At 41.8% G+C, this 19,532-nt stretch overlaps 1 protein-coding gene across 1 annotated transcript in view; it reads left to right on the top strand.

The window, feature by feature from the left end:
• Positions 1-19,532, top strand: part of cd276 (CD276 molecule) — a 46,612-nt gene that overhangs the window by 16,039 nt on the left and 11,041 nt on the right. The window contains exons 5-6 of the mRNA XM_085908052.1: positions 13,301-13,438; positions 15,280-15,321. Coding sequence (XP_085764178.1) covers positions 13,301-13,438; positions 15,280-15,321 — 180 coding nt within the window. The remainder of the gene's footprint in view (positions 1-13,300; positions 13,439-15,279; positions 15,322-19,532) is intronic.

Raw genomic sequence — 19,532 nt, 5'->3', positions numbered from 1 at the left:
GATTAATCGCACAGTTATACAGTATAGTAAAAGTTTATGCCATATACTAAAACTTTATTATATGTCTTCAAGCTGCGGTTAAAAAATAACTATCTTCTATGCTTACTTGACGAGCCCCCCCTCCGCTACTTGCCTTGCCTGGGGGATAGTGACCAAGTCCGACCATAATTTTTTTTTTTTTTTAGCATTAAATGCTTACAAACAATTTCCAACTTTATTTTATACAAAACAATTTCCACTATTTTATATTAAACAGCGCCATTAGAATGATCAGTGGTCCAATTTGAATAATGCGTCCATCAACAGCATGATCTTGTGAAATTTGTAGTCCCATTTCTTTCCAGGCTACCATTATTTTGTATCTATAATCTTTTCAATCATGTTAATCAAATTTTTTTTGCTGCAGCCTTACCCAAAGAACATTCTGGTACTTTGTTTTCCAGCATTGTTTTTCCACTAATCTAAATGTGATTAGCAAAGTCTGCGGTGGAGCCGAGGGGAAAGAAAAAAAAAATAGCGGTATTAACGAATGTGTTGTCAGTGGAGCCGCGGCAAACTTTCTCAATGTAACGTTGAATTAATCAATGTAAGGTGCACAAACATGCTCTCCCTCTCTTCCGCCGAAAGTGTGTTTTATCTTATCAGGGAGCCAGCCGGGGAAAACGACAACACAGACGTATGAGGTAATGTAGGCAATCTAGAGTAAACACAGGTAGGCGGCAGCGGCGCCATCAGGATTATTAACTCAGGCGGCTGTCACTGTTTTTGACTGTTGACTTTCAATGTCCTCCTGGAAGCTTTCAGTATAGGAAATTGCATCTTTGTATTTGCGGCCCAGAAAATGTTATTTGTCATGGCTCCAGTCTTACACGTCGGCTCGGAGGGATTGTTGGGTCGGATTTAGTTGTTGCCACTTTTTGATCTGCGCCCTGCTGTTCTTCAATGCGACAAGCGCTCAGATAAAATGAGCTACTTTCTTTGTCTCTTTATTATTGGGCCCTTGGTGCTGTCTCCACTTTTTACTGTTCAAAGCTTTTTGAGCAGATATGATGAAACCCCCCCCCCCCTTTTTTTTTTAAATTTTGTACTGATACCATTTACAGTACCGAGTTAACTCAGTTTTGCTCATCCCGACTTGCTTCGTCAGTCGGAAAAAAGATAAACGACATTAAAGGAGAACAAGGCTCTCCCGTTTACTTCTTTATTGGATTTTGGTGAGAGGAGACTAAAGGGATCATCCCATCGCTTGTGTGGGTTTTCTCGGGGCACGCCATAATCCTCCCACATTCTTCCACATTCCCAAAACGTGCATGGTAAGTTCATTAAAGATTCTAAAATGTCCATCGGTGTGAATGCGAGTTGTTGTTTGTCTCTGTGAGCCCTCTGATTGGTTGACAACCAGTCCGCCGCCTCTCACCTAAAGATCGCTGGAATAGGTTTCAGCTTTGTGCTCCTAATGAGGATAAGCAATATAAAAAATGGATGGCTAGCTGGAGAGTGGAGAAAGTGGAAAAATACAGACTATGGAGTACAAATATGCGATATAACTTTAGCTGTGGGGGTTCAGTATGTTGCTCAAGGATCAAACCCTGAACCTTAGTGTTGGGAGACAAAAGCCCACACACTCCATACTATGGAGTCTGACACAGTGGACCCCCCCAGCATCCACGTTAGCATCTCTGCAAAACGATGGAAATGATCAAACACGATCAAAGCCAGTGTGATGACACTCCTGTGCCATCTTGTCACAAACAGCACTTTTTTTATATGTCCACAGTCTGGTCGGTAAAAAGCCCGTTCTCTCGCCCCACCCTCACTCATCTTTTCAGAACGCTGTTATTTATGGCAGCCGTAAAGGCGCGAAAGCTCTCTTTTGTTATTGATTGAGCGCATTTTAGATTCGGACGCATGGGGCGGACTATCACGGGGTACAGCTGGGACCCCATATTGGACATTTTTTTTTTGTGGCTCCCCAGCTAAATCCTGTAAGAGGGATTGCTTTCAGTAAGGCTGGCGTCCGTTTCGGCGTGATACAAAATCATTTTAGTCTCGGGCCTTTCAGCCAAAAACGAATGCCCGGGCACACCTTCAAAGTTTGCTGATTTAATTATCCAGTCTGTTTATTTGATGTTTAAACTCTCCACCTGATAACACCGTGAATTATAATGCTGCAAAGGACGCCCGCAGTTTGCCTCCCTAAATGGCTCTGTTTTTTTGTAGTCGGAATTAGCGACTGGCTACATTCAAAGAGCATTGTCTGGCAACGTGAGATGTTTTCAATTAATGCGGGGGAAGAAAAAAAAAAGATTAAGTCTGTTTTCGGGATAGGTGCTTCTTTTCTCCGCTTACTCAAGAGACCAGTGATTGATGATCGAGTGTAGAATTGAAGTAAAGCGTGGCCCAAGAGGATTGGACTCCATTCTGCCTCCTGACTTAAGTAGTAGCACCAAAATTCCCCTCCTGCAGAAGGTTGGCATCTTTAAAAACTATTGTCAAAAAGCACATTTATGCTTGTGAATGATGAAATCAAAAAGTGTCTGCGCGCCTAATGATACTCGTTTAAATGGACGGGGGCTCGCCATGACTCACAGCTATCCCAGACAGTATCGATATTCCCACGCTGGTTCGGATTCAGTCGGGCTCAGTCGACCCGCCCCTCCATAATAACAGACATGAAGAAACAGACTAGCGCTGCTTCTCATTAATATTGTCAACTGTTTAATTTCATCACTTGCCATCATCGTATGCGTCTGTCGGCGAAGTAAAGTGCGGCTACATCGACGGCCGAGACAACTCGGTGACCCGGATTGAAAGAGTCCATCATATCTATATTATGCGTCTGTCCGGGCTTTTAGCCACTCTCGTTCACTCCCACGCATGACGAGTGATGGATGTGTTGGTAATTTGTTGAAGGTAATTTGTTTTCTTCATGTAAACTGTAAGAGGGCAATCTGAGCAGGGTCATTCACAGGAAGTCAATTCAACATTTTACAGTTGTTTATCGTTTACCACTATGAGGGCTTCCTTCCTTTACAATAGTACTGACGTCTTTCAACAAATCCAGATTTTAAATGTAAAGCCTGGTATTTGAACAGGGGTGTGTAGACTTAATGTTTGTCCTCCCTACAGTGTATTAGAATTGGAGTGTGTGTGCTGTTGCGACCGGGAGGGCTATTAATACATTGTCCCCGCTGACTCAGTCACGAGGCCGGGTGACAATAATGCCCTTGGATTTCAATTTGTCACCACTTCTCATTGCCACATTACACACTGTAATGGCATTGCGGGCGTGCTATGATAAAACCAGTAATAGGTTTAGAAAATGGCGTACTATGTGTGCTTCCCCAAAAATGCCATGGCCAGGAGTGTCATCGGAATGTCTCTTTCACCAGAACAATGTTGTGATTCTGACGTGACATCATCAATACAAACAACGTACCATTACAAATTTAGTCTTTAGTTACACTAACACGCATGTTTTTTTGTGTGGGACGATGAGAACATGAAAATATTAAGAAGGCCCGATTAAAAGGTAGAACTTCTCTATTGTGAGGCAAACGGGTTGAACACCACCACAGTTGGAACAACCTTGCTTTTTGAATTCAAACTAAGGACAAGAGTGAAACCCAACCAGAAAACAAATGAGCCAACAAGATTGGATGGAAAACAAGGAAGTAAATTGACTTTGAACCGGCGAGGAAATCAGACACAGGTGGAAGAACACGAGTGTTGCCGGGTAACTGACTGGCAGACACAAGATGAAGAAGGCAGAGCTTCCAAGAGTATGTGTGAAAACTGACATAAAAAGGCAAAAACGAACCTTGACTCATTGTATAGAAGTATGTACATTCACCCGACGTATTCACAATGAGTCTTACTTTTTCACGCTGTCGTTTTTTTCCCCCCATTTGTGTGACCTGACTCATTGCAAATAACCAATAAAAGTATTGTAAAATATATGTTATAACAGTTCAACCGAGCTTATTCTTTTTTTTTTGCCGCTTTTAATAAAAACATCCGCACCCAAATTGCAATTTAGCTACAGTGTGACCCATTCAGTGAGACATTCACTGACATCAAAAGTTCCGTCCGTCTGAGATCTCCGACTGTAAAACCGCTGGAGGGAGGTGAAGAATATTTAAGTAATAAGTCATGAGAAGTTGTACTTCACTGATATTTCCGAGGAGCTCGTGGGCACAACTCATTTGAGGGAGACTGCTGTGCTCGGTCTTTTGTAAAATGACGGCAACAATAAAAAAGTAAAAATCCAAATGTCCCGCGGAGTGTTATATTAATACAATTTCATCCATAAATCTCAGTGATAATTTTGGTGTTATGCGTTATTTTACATCAACTTTCACTGTTAACTAATTCCCTATAGTTGCATATTCTAATGATTTCAACTCTGTGGATGGCTCCTTCGCCACAAGGGATTATAATATTATTCCAAATTAGATCTTATAATGTAGCATTTGAGACCCTCCTCTCAAATTCATGTACAATCCTGTAATGATGGCAAATTATACAGTAACACTTGAGGCATCAAAGATTTTAATTACAATTATTTACTTATATATTATAATATATGTATAAATAGAGACAGCCAGGCCAAAAACTATCCAAAGATATGCCTTTAAAAATTTCATCACATATTCGCCCACTTCTCCAGGTTCTCCCGCAATATGCGAAGCATACTAACAGCCCGTAGTCCTTTGAAGAAGTCCACCCAGTCCTTTCATGTTTGGTTGATCACTTGCGTTGCATTGTAAAGTAGCCTTCCTTTTTTTTCTTTGAAGAACTGCTTTGTTCCTGGGTTTAACATTTAGATTTCAGTGCGGATTCCATGATTGCATTTCTAATTCAAATCGGGATCTGTGGACATAGAGACCGATGCAAAGGTCACATATGCGGTGGTTTCACTCATATATTTCCCACAACTCAAACACGAAAGACGATTCCACAAGATGACGATAGCGCCGGATGGGTTCTCGATTAAAATAAACACTTCAAGGGGGGCTGGTTCAACGGGTGTCATGTTAACGTTAATTTCCCGTGTGATATTCCTCATTGGCTTGGCTCCGCAGTGATGCAACACAGGCGCTGTTTTAGCAATACTAGGTGTGTGCTGCAGGGTGTCTGCAAGACAACTGACACTGCCGTTTGTCTTCTGCTACAGAGGAGACCGCTCGCGGTGAGCGCCATGCACTTACGACATGTTAACTTTGGCTCTGCTTTAGCGTGGAAGTAAATTGCAATTTGTAAGCGGTGGCTTCTTTGTGACATAATCTGAGATTTGCATACCTCGTCGTAAATTTGAAATAGATGGACGAATACACGACGAAAGACAGCAGAAGTCAGTCAATTTGTGGCATGTGGTCTTTGGGGTAGATGAGGATCAGACCGATCGGACAAATTGTTTGGTAGATAAGACCAGAAATGATGACAAGAAATCCTTCTAAAAACAGACACAAGGTGGATCTTATAAACTGGCTGTGTTGTTAGAGGATGTAGAAAAGAGAAATCCTTTTGACTTTCGAGAGTCCTTCAGTCTTCGGTGCGTCGGTAAACAGTCTGTGTACTGTTTGTGTCAAGGAGGTTCGTTAAAGTAGACTAGGACCGACGCAATAATTGGAAGCAACCCCCCCTTTTTTTCCTCTTCATGGTGAATCATGTCTAGAATTCTGGATCAATGCATCCTTGTCTGACTCCTCTCAGCTGCTCAGTCTTTTCGACCACACTGATGGTCTGTTTGGCCACTGATAGCTGTCACTAGTAATCTTCTCCTACACATCCTCATCCTCTCGCAGGGTAAGGGAGCGCTTGTTTTAAAGCTAATTAAAATTTTAGACAACACCACATTGTCAACTGATTATGGCACTTCCAAGTTCTGCCCGCATTGCCAAGATGGCCGTGTGAAGAAACAAAGAAGCTAAGACGGAATGAAAAACAAAGATTGAAGAAAATCAATTGTCCGGGCGCCTCTGACATCTTAATGCCACAATCGGTAAGGGCGGATGTGTGAAGGTGATGGAGTGTCCGTCAGTTGTTGGACATCACAGGAGCTCTTAATTGAGTGAGTGGAGAGGGAGGGAGGTGGCTGGCTGGGATGTATTGCTGCTAATGGCAACGTTGGTCATTTGCATTATGCAAAACTCGACTCTTGCAAAGAAAAAACTGTTTCGGTATAAAATCGGCAGGTAAAACAAAAAAAAACAGATTTATACAGTTTGAAGGATTTATTTGGGTATTCAGAATGCAGTCACCAAAAATGAAGAATTGGGAGATTCAATGAACAGGAAGTAAATTGACTATTTTTGAAATAACACTTGTCTTAGTTGTTGTTGTTGTACTAAGTTCATTCTGTTTCCTTTTTTCAATCACTTTTTGGTTCTTTTATCACAAACAGGGTATTTTAGGTTGTATTACCTGGGTAATACAACCTAAAATACCCTGTTTGTGATATAAGAACCAAAAAGTAACACTTGTCTTATTTTCACATTGTTTCTACTTGTTTGTTTCCAACAGTAAGATTGCCGATTTTTACATGTTCTCGTATTTGCATGCAAAATTCGTGCTAATCATAATGATTTATGTTATGGGAGCTTTTATACCAGCATACTTTGTAGACTTTTGCATTTGTATTTCTGGTGCATCTTAAAGACAAGTTAATCGGCACAATTCTGTGAATAAAGTGCAAGTGTGAAGGGAGGACAACTAAGCTGAAATTAATTATTTGAACTTATTCAGACATTATGCTGCTGGCAATTTGAGAGTGAATTTTCTCATCTTCACAGGTGGATGTAATCCCATGCCCAGTAGACTGGTTAATTGACTGAAAATACTGCTTGGAGCTGGGCTGTCCTGTTAGCACGCCAAAGTCTATACGGCAAGTGGAGCGCGGTTAGAATGTGTAATAGCTGAGAAAGAGACTGCATAAACAATAGCCTGGAGGTAGAGGTTGGACAGTATAACAAGGATAAACTTTACACGGGGAGAATATTCCCTCGCGTGGATACAGCTACAGCGTTTTTTTTTTCTTTTTGTAAAAAATAGATTGTAAATGTCATGTCAAAAGTGCAGCGCCGGTATGAGCTCAGTCCATGTTCACCAGTGAGCATACGCTTTCCCCTTTGCGCTAAAACAAATGCAACATTTGCATGCAAGAAAAATGCCAGGGAAGAAAATGGAATTGGACAGCTGAACAGCGACGGGACCAAAAACCATGAGCAAATATGTCACGCACTATGAAGAAGAAGTGAGCGTTTCGCAACTCTGACACCAGTAGACTTTGCACTCGTGTATGAATTAAAAGCACAAGGCGGACTGTTTCGCCGCCCTAATAATAACACAAGACAGCAAGTGGGGGGCAAGTACCAAATTCTTCAGTGACACGGGCAAACTCCATACGAGCTGAGATTTGAACTATGAGGCATATGTACTAAAACTAATTTTAATAGGCTAGCTATATGTTTTGCTAAAAAAAACTATTAAAAAATTGTCTGAAGTGGACTCACCAGGTTTCATGGGATAGCAACAATATTGAAAACTACAATATCATCACTCTAGCAACCCTTTCTCAGTGTGTGTGATAATGAGAGCCTGAGCCTGTAGGGTTTGACCAGTGGTTGACCGAAGTTTTTCACCTGTGGATCATTACTGTGTGACTCGAGGGGAGATGACCTTAACACAGCACCTCATAATTAATAATCCATTACATTGTCAGAATGAAACCATACTTCTGCAAATTGCGGCCATGGGCGTTCATTTACTCAACTGCCAAAGGGTCGTCATTACAATTGCATTATGTCATGAAAAGGATGGAAAAATACTAATACAGACTAGTTGGAATTAATAAGTTGGAGGTACTGGAACATAAAGATGGACGTGCAAAACATTGTGGAGCAACCTCACGACAGAGTCAGTTTTATTTACATAGCGCTACATATGGGTCAGGTTTTGAAAAAAAAAAAACACTGGAAATGTGGCTACTCTCATTTATTCAGTCTTTTTTGCACACTCCTTCCCTCATCTTATGCTTTTCAACGCCAGCAGATGGCTTTTAAAGATCCCCCTGCTGAGAAAAAATAGAGCGCCTTTAGAAACTTTATTCTTGCTAATGCACAGCCATTACTCCAGTTTTAATGTGGGTGTCTGCTCGTCCCTCGCTCGTTTTATTTTTGCCACAAGACCGGGGTCGTTGAGGGAAAGGCAATAATGTCAGACAAATCACGTTAGTAATTGGACGATAGGTTGTTGCTCGCGATATGAGCGTGCCGCTTCTCAGCATGCCAATGAAATGGCGAGCTAGCATCTTGCTAAAGAGGGGATGCGTTGAAATGCTGAGAAAATGACGGAAAACCGTTTCGATCAGTCTCAGTTGGCCAAGTTTTTTTTCCCCTCGTCGACAAGTCACCTTGTAGTCTTTCACTCTTCAAAGAGCGTAGGTGTTACTTGAATAATTGGAAAAAAAAGTCACTGTGCACTTACAAGCTTTTCATACTTGCTTTAATGGAAAGGGCTTTTCTGGATTTGAGGAATGGTTTTAAGGTTAATACCAAAATACAACTGAGAATCAGTCATCGTCATTTCTATTCGTACCCGTGTTTTTCATTCAGGCCACCGTCCATCACAAAAGGAGTTGTCTTTTATTTATTTTATTGTTCTGCCACTCTTTTTTGCACAAGACTTTGATGAAGATGTTTAAATCACTACGTTGGCAAGCCACTACTTTTTGAGGTGGTACGCATCAATCACAATGCCAGCGTTCGGTCATTGTGATTTAAGCGCCAGCTCTTGTGTCTCTCTCAGTTTTATATCTCATTGACTTTACTGCTCTATCTTGTTTATACTGTGTTGTTTTAATGAATGTATGCCTTCTTCTCGGCCATCCAAAAACCTGCATTTACTGTACAGCGTTTGAAATAACATTTTAATGTGGCGAATCGGCATGCAAGTATCAAACATTTCACGATTTGTCACTAATCTCGACAAAATTATTTTCTTAACGTTAAGGCTCCCTGTAAGCGCACTTCACTACCTTTAAATGGCAAGTGAGAAGAAGCTAGTTGCCAGCTAGTTAGCCAATGGCTATTGCAAGAGAGCAATAAAAAAGACTTTTCTTGGTCAACCACGATCCAAAATCCTGGTCGAAACATCTCTATCTCATCAAGCCAATGGGACGAGGAGCAAAAAAAAAAAAAAAAAAAAACAGGAAGTAGCACCCTACCAAAATAAAACCAACCGCAGCCAAAATGTGGTCTCGTGAAGCATTGTGATAATTGATGCCAACGATTGGTTTGCAAATGTTGATCCAACTTCAGATGTTACAAGCTATCAAAGTGTTTGACTTGAGGGTTTTCACTGTTCTTCAACCTATGGCTGTGATCACCTTGAGTCTTTTAGCAGGGCGCTGCACATAGCTGCTGGTCAAAACCCTTGTCCATAAGCATCCCTGACGCTTTGAGTTGAATAAAGCCGAGCATGACACCTAAGGCAAACTCCTAATTGACGTTTTCTCATCCCTCACATTGACTTCAGTGAGGCTTTAGGCTCTTCTTTCAGCCCGAAGGCATCACTCTCTCAAGGGACATTATTCCCCTTTGGTCACAGCATAAGACGAAAGGTTTCTTCCAGGCAGGTAACGCTGAACTGACACTCGGTAGGAAAACAGCTTTGATCCTCATCGTCGTCTCGTGGCACATTCGAGATGACAGGCAAGGGTGTCTTTGGACCACTTTATTCCACTAAAGGTGTGAGAGAAACCACCCAGGCTACTAAAAAATGCCAGGAAATTGTGGCACTCACGTTTGCTGAAGCCAAAACAATACCCAAACTGGGCCTTTGTGAATGCTCGCTCGTGTCTTCCAAAGAATAAGGAGGGCTTCTGTCTCACAGGTGATGTTAGAAGCTCCATAAGGAAGTCGCATTTTATCATACTGTTGCCTGGCCCTGTTAAACATCTATTTTTTAACATAGCTGTCTGCTGTGGCCTTTTAAAATACAAAACACCCAAAGGCAATGCAGTACCTGTAATCCAGCTGACAAAATAAGATAAACTGCAGTTGTGTTCACCATGACACACAGCGGCACCATTACAGGTAGGTTCGTGCATCCAAAGAGTTTATCTCGAACTCACAAGGTTTTTGATCATGAAAAACACTTCATAACACATCAAACTAAAATAGTCAAATGGCTGACTACTCTTTGATTATCTCAGTTGAAATTCAAAACGGTCCAGTCCAGATTCAAGGCGCGTTAGGGGAGTGCAGTTATTGCAACTGTACATTTTGGTCAGTAGGTGGCACCTATTAATCTCTTTATGCCCCACAAAATGTTTGGTCAAGCTTTGACCTTGCGGAGCTGAGTTATTAGAGTCATCAAATTTTACTGCCATGACAAAAAGCTAAAAGCTCAAAATCTATCTTGCGTACCCCAATCACGTTTGCTCGCAAACATACAACTGTGTCAAAAGCAGATGTAACAAGAACACTACAGGAAAAAAAAAAATCCCAAAAGATGTAATTAGGCGGTCATGAGTAATATTCAGCGATACTGCTATGATTGTCAGTGCTCCCAATTAATTACTGTTATAGCGGCTGTCATCTTAGGCAACCACTTTCACCATGAACTCAAGTAAAAAAAAGATTACCTGTGTTTCGAGTGAAAAAGAATAGTTTTAAATACAGCGACTTTAAACGTATGCTCTTGATAAATCAACCTTTACTCACGCTAGAAGGTATTATTCCCCGGAGGATTATGAACAAGAATTTCAGCAAGAAGGTTAGTATTGCATTGGGCTTAACAAATGACGGAACAACTGAACCTTCTTAAAATTAGCTCCATTGTCTATTAGATAGACCTCTTCTCTCTAATGGGATGTAGGTCTGCTAATAGTGTTTGGCAATGTGTTAAATAATAGACCAATAGAGGAGGATTGTGTTGAAAGACCGTTCGATATGCAGATGCAGTGCGCCCACCGTCACGGTAGTTGAAACACATTTGTCTGACCTCTTATTAGAATCCAATGGTGTTTAATAATGAAACACATTTTTCAGGCTATCATTATCTTGGTTCGGATAGTTGCTTTAGCTCAACTTGATCTAAAGTGAGACTTTAGGCTCTTGAAACTATTTTTTCACCGATAATGATGATGACTATACAGACAAAAAACATGGGACATGGGATCATACGACTTATGGCCATATGGCAAAATCTTTTTCACATTTCCAATTTCAGAGTTTTTATGCAGTTGTCATGAAATTATACAGATGGTGAAGATGGAATTGATGTACTCCCCCCCCCCCCCCCCACACACACAAACTATTTAGAGATATACACCTATAAAGGGAAGCTTGTTTGGTGCAAGTCCATATAAAATCTGCTGCAGCAGGTAATGTCCAAGGCACTCCATCCATTTCCTAGCACAGAAGGGAATAGAGGCTAGGTAAACAAAGCCATTAGAGACAAATCTATTTCTGAAGAAAACAAAATCACATCATCAAACACGAGAAGAAGAAAAATATGATCGTGCGGCCCTTTGGGCCCCGGCGTGGCAATGATAGCCGACTGTGGCATTTGTCTTTATCAGTCCGCCTTGAGGGAGCGGGAATGTGGCCGGGAAAGTGTGAAAATAAAAGGGAATGAGAAAGACGACGCAATCCGAAGAGCGTCAGATTTCTTCACTCTTGAAAAAAAAAAGATATCAATGCGTGTGAGAGTGTGTGCCTGCGCAGTACATGAAGATGACTGTTTTTGAGTATGGTTTTCTCTGTGGATACAATGAGGCTCTCAGGGAGGGGGGGGGCGTCTTTTAAATAGCAAAGAATAAAGATGGAAAAAAACAGGCATCAGTCCTGGCTGGTTATCATCAAAATGATACAGGTGACTTGAGCACATTTCATTCACTTTGTAGCAACGGCACTAATGCCAAATATTATTGGTAGTTTGTATTCAGATTTATTTATTTTTTTGTATTGCTCTTATGCAACTTGGATTCGGTCCTCTTTCAAAATGAAATTTTCCGGTTGAGGTCAAATGTTCATTTATTCCTTTTCCAGAGCACTTGTTTTAAAACTGGTGTAACTGGGGACCTCTCACCCAAAGCCAGCTGGGAGAAGAATAACTGTGCTCACATATTTTAACCACAGTTTTGGTGGGACTCCAAATTGTACAAGTTGTTCAAATATCCTTTTCTTTCTTGTTGAACACTGTTGCCCCTTCATTACCTCTTGCGAGGGACAAACAGGAACAATTGTTTGCCATCGTCAGATGGAGCACCTCTGACGGAGGCTCATCCCCGGGAAGGATCCCCTCTGTTTGCCCTCCATCTTGGCTTCACTGTATAAAGCCTTGACTGGCTGCCTTGAGACTCTGTGCCAAGGCTTTGCAGATGCTTCATCATTTCCTCTTTCCAAAGCCAGCATTTTTTTTTCTGTATTTTTTTTTTCCTCCCCTCTCCATTATTATCTGGCCAGAGCGGGTATTCTCTGAAGGAAGCCTGTTTGTGCTACCGCCAGGCTCATAGCCATTCACTGGCTCGCCTGTTTTCTTTTCTTCTCCCTCTGTTCAGTTTGAATACTCAGGGGAAATTTGTCTGTGTCTCTGATATAGTTTTTTTTTTCCTGCTGACCATTTCCCCCCTTTTTTTTTTTTTTTTTTTTGCTTCTACTCATCAGTTTGCCCTTTGCTGAGACACCGTAACTCACTTTTATGTGATTTTACAAGAGAGCTGTGTCGGAAAAGCATTAATTAAAAACACAATTTATGTGTTAATATGCATAATCGTGTTTGTGTCCTGATCCCTGTTGGAGATAATGCACCAAAAAACGCCCTTCATCAGAACCTCGACGGCAGAAGGCGATAGTTAGCTCCAGCTTGCTTAATGCCATGCCAATGTTGTTTGAGCGAAAAAAGCAGCCATCTGGACCCAATGGAATGACTCAAAAGGAGTTCTGAAGAGGCTCTTACCAGCCGTCCATCCAACCATTCTCACCAAAAGGTTGACTCGTGCTTCTGTTGTCTTTCATAATTCGGTTTTGGGTGTGAAGACTGGTAAATGGTCACCACTGATGATTAGTAATGTAATTTCTGTTATAATGTTTGGGACAAAATTTGGGATCAGTTTTTCACCAAGGATTAGGTCCAAAACCAAGTCTTAACTGTGAATCAAAAGGAACACCAAGATCAACGATGATTGACCTAGATTTGAATTTAATAAATCAGTCAGTATGACTCATAATGTTTTCTCCTGTCTACTGCACCGCCCCCGCTTTCAATCCCCACCCCTCTTCCCCCGCTTCAGGACAGAACCTCTCCTTCCCCCCCGTGGCGCTGTGGGTGACCGTCGGCCTGGCCGTGTGCCTGCTGGTCTTGCTCGTGGCGCTGGCCGCCGTCTGCCGCAGGAAGATCAAGGAGAGCTGTGAGGAGGCCAGGAGAGAAGGTAAGGAGGTCATTGGACACCGGTGGGCATTCTCACATCTCACTAATGATGGCTCACCACCAGACTCATGTCAACGAATAAGCCTTGCGGGTTGACCAAAATGTGAATACTTTCATTTTGGAGGTCAGTGTTTTCAAATATAAATGTGTGGTAACTAAAGAAAAAAAAAATACCCCCAAAAAATCTGCTTAAGTAAAAAGTACTGTTACTTTAGAATAATATGACTCAAGTAAAAAGTCCAACAATCCAATCATCAAATGTACAAAGAATTATACGCAATCGATGATACTGTTATCAATCCATGTGTTCATTATCAAGGATAGTGGAAAAGGCTGTGAAGATTGTAAGGAAAAAAAAGATATTGTGAATGCCACCCCCGGATTTGGAGCTTTCACTGCTGAGTACAATCGGCGCAGCTGCTTGGTTGGGTTATGATACGCACCGCGAAGGCCCACATATATTATGACAAAGAAGACAGCAAAGATAAATTGCTTACTTCCACACTTTTTTTTAACTGACCCCTTCCGCACGCCGCGTGTAGGAGCGAGCCCACTGCAATCCGGCTCGGCCCGGGAACACCATTTAAAGAGAAGACAAGCACAATTCGGCCATTGTGTTGGCTTTTATAATCCTCCGTCGTCACACCCTGTCATTTCATTAGTGCGTATTGTACGAGGCAACACTGAACCTCCACTTCAAACACCAAAGCGCTGCCAGAAGGGAAACGGCGTCTGTACGCCTTTACATTTCAATAAGATGGCTAACCAGATAATCAATCCTGCTCTCAGTGCTTCTACCTCCTTTCCACCCAACAAAAAAGGGGGCCACGCAACCCCAAGAGCCCTGGCAGGCAGTGCATTATATATTTCTCTCTTTCCATTTCATTTGATTGCACATGTTCCATAGAGCTATTTACTCTCCCCCCTCCTAAGTCTGTGTCACTTCTATTTTTAAACCTCTGGGCCCCGTTGCAGACACCGACTGACCTTTATTTAAATGTCTCCTCCACTCTGCGCGGAAATCATGACAGCAGAGCCCGTGGTTTAGCACCATCCTGTCCCTGTCCGCACCAGCAGTTTTATTTTTTTAAAGTGATCTTCAGGTATTTTGTCACGGTAATTACTGGAATAGAGTGATGTTCTCCTTGCTGTCCCAAATCACACTACATAAATCATGCAATGCAGTTTTTTTTTTAAATGAAACACTAATAACATGTTTGACTTGACTTGCTTTTGTAAAAGTACGCCAAGAATTTCTTGAAGTTAGCCTGTTGGCAAGGGAAGTTCTGTTTCATGTCAATGAGCCACTCCAGCTCCAATGCCCACTTTGACTTTTGTAAAAAAAAAAAAAAAAAGAAATCGTCTCTCTCTGGTGGTTATTATCCAAATAATATCAAATATGTCTCGCTTGCAGAGGCAATTTCCGAATTTTTTTTATTTTTTATACTAGATGGATGGCCAGGCACAGATGAAACTGAAATATTTGCGAGAAGCCCATTAAAAAATCTGTTTAAGCACAACTCAAAAGTTCCTTGCGCAAGTGCGTCACTCACCACAGTAGTGTCATTCCACAACTCTACTGATTGTTTTTTAGCCAGGAGCTAAAGCCGAATGTGTTTACTCTCCTGATGAGAAGGATGGATAGTATGTTTGGGCTTGGCTATGCCTGTGATTGCGTTCGTGTACGCGTGCGTGCAAGCGTGCGTGTCGCGACGGGGCGCAGTTGTGTTGAGCTTGATGGCTTTTGAGCTCGCCCCAGGCTGCTGATGAAGTGACTGCATTGTGCCCATCAACTTCTACTCATACCGGCTCTTTTTTTTTTTTTTTTTTTCCCCCTCACAGCTGAAGAGGCCAAGGAACTCGAAGAAGAAGAGTCAAAGACAGGTCAGCCCATCCACACCTGCTCAGTTATCGCAATCGCAGAAATATTGCCTGTATGTTTATGACAGGGAAAAATATACTTGGCAGGATTAATGTTTTTCTTTGTGTTATCAGCTTTTGGTAAGGACAAAGAAAGTAAGCAAAAAAAAAACCACACAATGTCGAACTGTAAAGGCATAGTGGTAGAAAAGAGAAGAATAGCCAATATCACAAAAAATCTCCAACATTCAATAATTGCCGGCTTCACACATGAACAATTTGGCTGAAAGGAAAAATCAACAATTAAATGAACATGCGCTTTTGTAAATTATTGCCTATGTTACTTGTCAAACACAAGCAAGAAGATGAATTAGCCAATGTGGCAGTTGGACACTCAAGCAAAGAGTCTGAGCAGGTGGGCAGGTGTTAGGGCGACCCAACAAAAGCACTTAGTGAATGTTAACTTTGTTTACTCAAGTGCCAGTGAATGCTGATGATGCATGAATACACATAAAAAATGAGACCTGCTCCAGGCACCAAGTCCAGCAGCCTGTTGGCATCATTCATAGTCAAGTGTGTGTGCACTGTGTGTGTGTCTGTGTGTGTTGAATGGAGACAGATGCACTCATTTAGAGAAGCCAACAAGCTGTTTTACATTCCACCTTCCCCAAAAAGCTTGACTGTAAAATTCATTATGTTCAAGTTGCACCAAATGGGCCCCGAGTACATCAAGCCTGTTGACGGAGCCGCACTTTTTGATAGTTGGAGTGTACATCGACACTATGCAGTACCAGGAAGGGAACATCCCCGGAGAACCTTGAAGTACTCTGTGTTTTAAAGTTTTGCCTCTTAAGTTCATACTTTTATTGGAATACCCAATGAATAAAAACAAAAATGAGACATGTTATGTAATGTCAGCAGGGAAATTAAATTAAGAGACATTTTTTAGGAGTTGATAGCAAGGCCAACGCTTCTAGCTGAGTCTCTGCAGTTGGCAGGTAAATCCAAAGTCAATTCTGTTTTTTACAAAATAACATCCATCCATCTATCAAAAGGCGGCCTACAGCGTTGATTGGCCATGTCCACGAGTTCATCCATTCATTTTTTTTTATACATTCACTCAGGCCAAGGTCTTTCCAAATGGCTTGAGGCAAAAGACGGACTACAGCCTAGACTGATCAGGGGATTCTGTTAATATTGGTCAAATGTGGAGCCTCTCAGACTTAATAAATACATTTATTTAAAAAAAAAAAAAAAAAAAGACTTGATGGCACAACCACTATTAAATCCACAAACAACTTTAAAGAAGCCAAGTAAACTTCAGTAAATGCTCATCACCATCCTGAGCAGTTCTCCCTCAAGCGTTAATCTCATTTGCGTCATTCATTTGACTCCTCCTTTAGTCTGATTGAATTATTTAGCCTTTTCCCGCCAACAGTAAAGTTAATACCATGTGATTTTAATAAGCCGCGAGGTGATGGCGGTAGGGCCGATGACTTTTTCTATTCTTTATTGCCTCCTAGTCCCTCATGAATGTTTCAGAACGATCCGTGCAGCCAGGAGTGGGGTCAGCTGTCCCACAACTAGCCGGCCTGAATATTTTAGCAAAAAGGGTAGAGGAGGTTGGCACAGCGCGGGCGAAAAGAGCAAGCCGATCACAGCGACGACTCGCGACCAACGGACTTATCGGTCCTTGCCCTCGATCCCTCCCGTCATCATGTGGATCTTGTTTCGATCCAGGTGGACGTCGCGGGGCGGCGGCGCTGGAGAAAGCGAGCTAATGGCCGTTGTCTTCTGAGATGGGCTCGTGTAAGCACTCAAGACAGGCGGCTTTTGTGTTGCCATCTGGCTCCAATTGTGCTGACAAAGGCACAGGTTCATGCCCGAGACAAAGCAGCCCAAAACAAGCTCCACTTTAATGGCGACGATGGGGAGCTCATGTGCGTTATCTTAATGAGCTGTCCAAAGGAGAGCACGCCTTTCCTTTTCAAAAGCAGCCTGATTGGAACAATAAGCGCTGATAACTAGGAACCGGGACTCTTTCAGTCACGCTGGGCTGAGGTATTCCTTTGTTGCCTTTATGGCTACGGCAAATAATGTTCAACAACAGCGCTACGATTGCGGGATTCATAGTGCACACGTATGCACCTTTGCCACTTGGCTCTTTACTTTCCATGCGGAGTGTGTATTACTGCTGCTACAATGGGTTTGCAAATAGCTGTTTTGAAAAAAAAATAAAAAATGGTTGGATTCAGATTTTAATATAATATTTTTTTTTCTGCCTTGTCACTCACAGTAAGGCACTTGCACGAGCGGCATCACATGCAACAACATGCTCACCTCCCCCTCGACATGCAAAGCGACACTTGTATAGACAGCCAAGTACATGTGTTCCTCCTCTCAGATGTGTTTGGACACACAGGCTTCCCGCCTCCCTCTCTGCAGCATGTGCACTAATCTGAGCATCATGCACAGTTTAGAAGGCGCCACAGTCACGCGAGTGCAGCTAGCATTAGAGGCGGCCTTTACTATTTTGGCGCAAGAAATATAAAGTGTTGGCGGCTTGTGTGATATAAGCACGAAGAAAAAAAAGAGATGAAAGATGATATGTGAAGGCTACTTTGATGTATGACGATGGTTTTAAAGCACAGGTGTCAAACTCAAGGCCCAGGGTTCAGATATGGCCCACCACATCATTTTATGTGGCCCGCGAAGACAACTTGTGCATCAAATTTGTCATTACTAGAATTGCAAATTGTCTTCACTTTTAATAATATCTTTTTTTATTTGTCAGTTATTTGTCAGTTTGTTTTGTACTTTTCACTGTATATAATATGAGGTGCTCATACATTTATTTGGGTTGACAGTCATAATGACCCTCCGAAAGAAGCTATGACTACAATGCGGCCCGCGAAAAAAAAGAGTTTGACACCCCTGTTTTAGAGGTTTATTATATTGTAGTTGAGAGTCAAACTCCAAATGCTCGTGCCTCACTAAACTCTCGAAAATCGTTCCGCCTCACTTTGAAGCAATTAACAGCAAATGCTCAAATCCCTCCAAATCTCCAAGTAAGCCAAGTATTGACTTGATTTAACGCAGCGAGATAACACAAGGCTCATTTATGCCCACTGTCAGATATGCACAGAACATCCATAGACTTCTTTTCTTTTTTTTTTTTTAAATCTCTGTTGTCAATACTTGTTGAGAGTTGGGGGGAAATCCTGATTTAGAACTGGCAGATTATAAATACACAAGCGTGAAAGTATGAGGACATATAATACTATTTTAAACGCCACGCATCTATTTTTGTCCAAGCATAAATGAGCCTAAAGGCTGCTTGTTACAGACGGACAGAAACAAGGACGGCCGTATCAGTCAAAGTCACCTCTGTTCTTTTTATATCCCCCCTCTGTCCCGTCTATCGAGTTATTCCCCGGCACGTACGGCAATAAAGATAGAACACCTTAATGCGCGAGGAACGGAGTGTTCACCTTATGCTTCTCTGGGGGATCGCAGTGTTACGCTCGCAGCGAATTACTGCCAGCGTTTCAATATTCTATAGGGAGCGTTAGCTGTATGTTCCTGGGCGTCTTTAATTGCCTCTGGGACTTTGATACACAATGCATGCATCTTTTTCAATACAGACAGACAATTGTTTTTTTGTGTATAATTGTTCTGAACTGTATGATATTATTATATTGAAAAGAGGCCATCTTGGTAAGGAAAGCAACACTCAAGAAATCAATAACAGCGACTCCTTTTTCTATCTCTATCCTCCGGGTACAACATTAGGTACACTTGCGGAAAATAATGGATTCCAATCCAGGCGATGTATTGGACGGGGAGGGGAAATGCCTTTTGAAGAGATAATGTTGAGCTTGAAAGGCAACTCTCAGTTTAATGCATTGCAACACCAAACCACAATAACACTGGTTGAGTTCCATCTGTCCATTTTAGATCAATTGACTTCCAGCCACTAATTCCAAGGGATTGTATTGTTACCGCTCTGCCAATCAAAAATCAGCAATCTGACTAAACTAGAATTCATTCAATTCAAAAGTTAATCTGCATAGTGATACCGTAACTTGATTAATTCAAAAAGTATCCTTTCTTACCATGATATAAATACACTTTGCTACATTGCTGCTTACAACATTATGATATCATAACCTTGTTTGACAGACCTTTGGGTCCCCTCGCATACATCGCTAGTCATAATTGAGAGGAAGAGGGCC

Source organism: Syngnathus leptorhynchus, chromosome 3 (assembly GCF_054491065.1).
Source record: "Syngnathus leptorhynchus isolate UIUO chromosome 3, UIUO_Slep, whole genome shotgun sequence".
Lineage (NCBI taxonomy): Eukaryota > Metazoa > Chordata > Actinopteri > Syngnathiformes > Syngnathidae > Syngnathus > Syngnathus leptorhynchus.
Note: the sequence above shows the minus strand (reverse complement) of the source record. Positions and strands in the feature narration are given on the sequence as shown.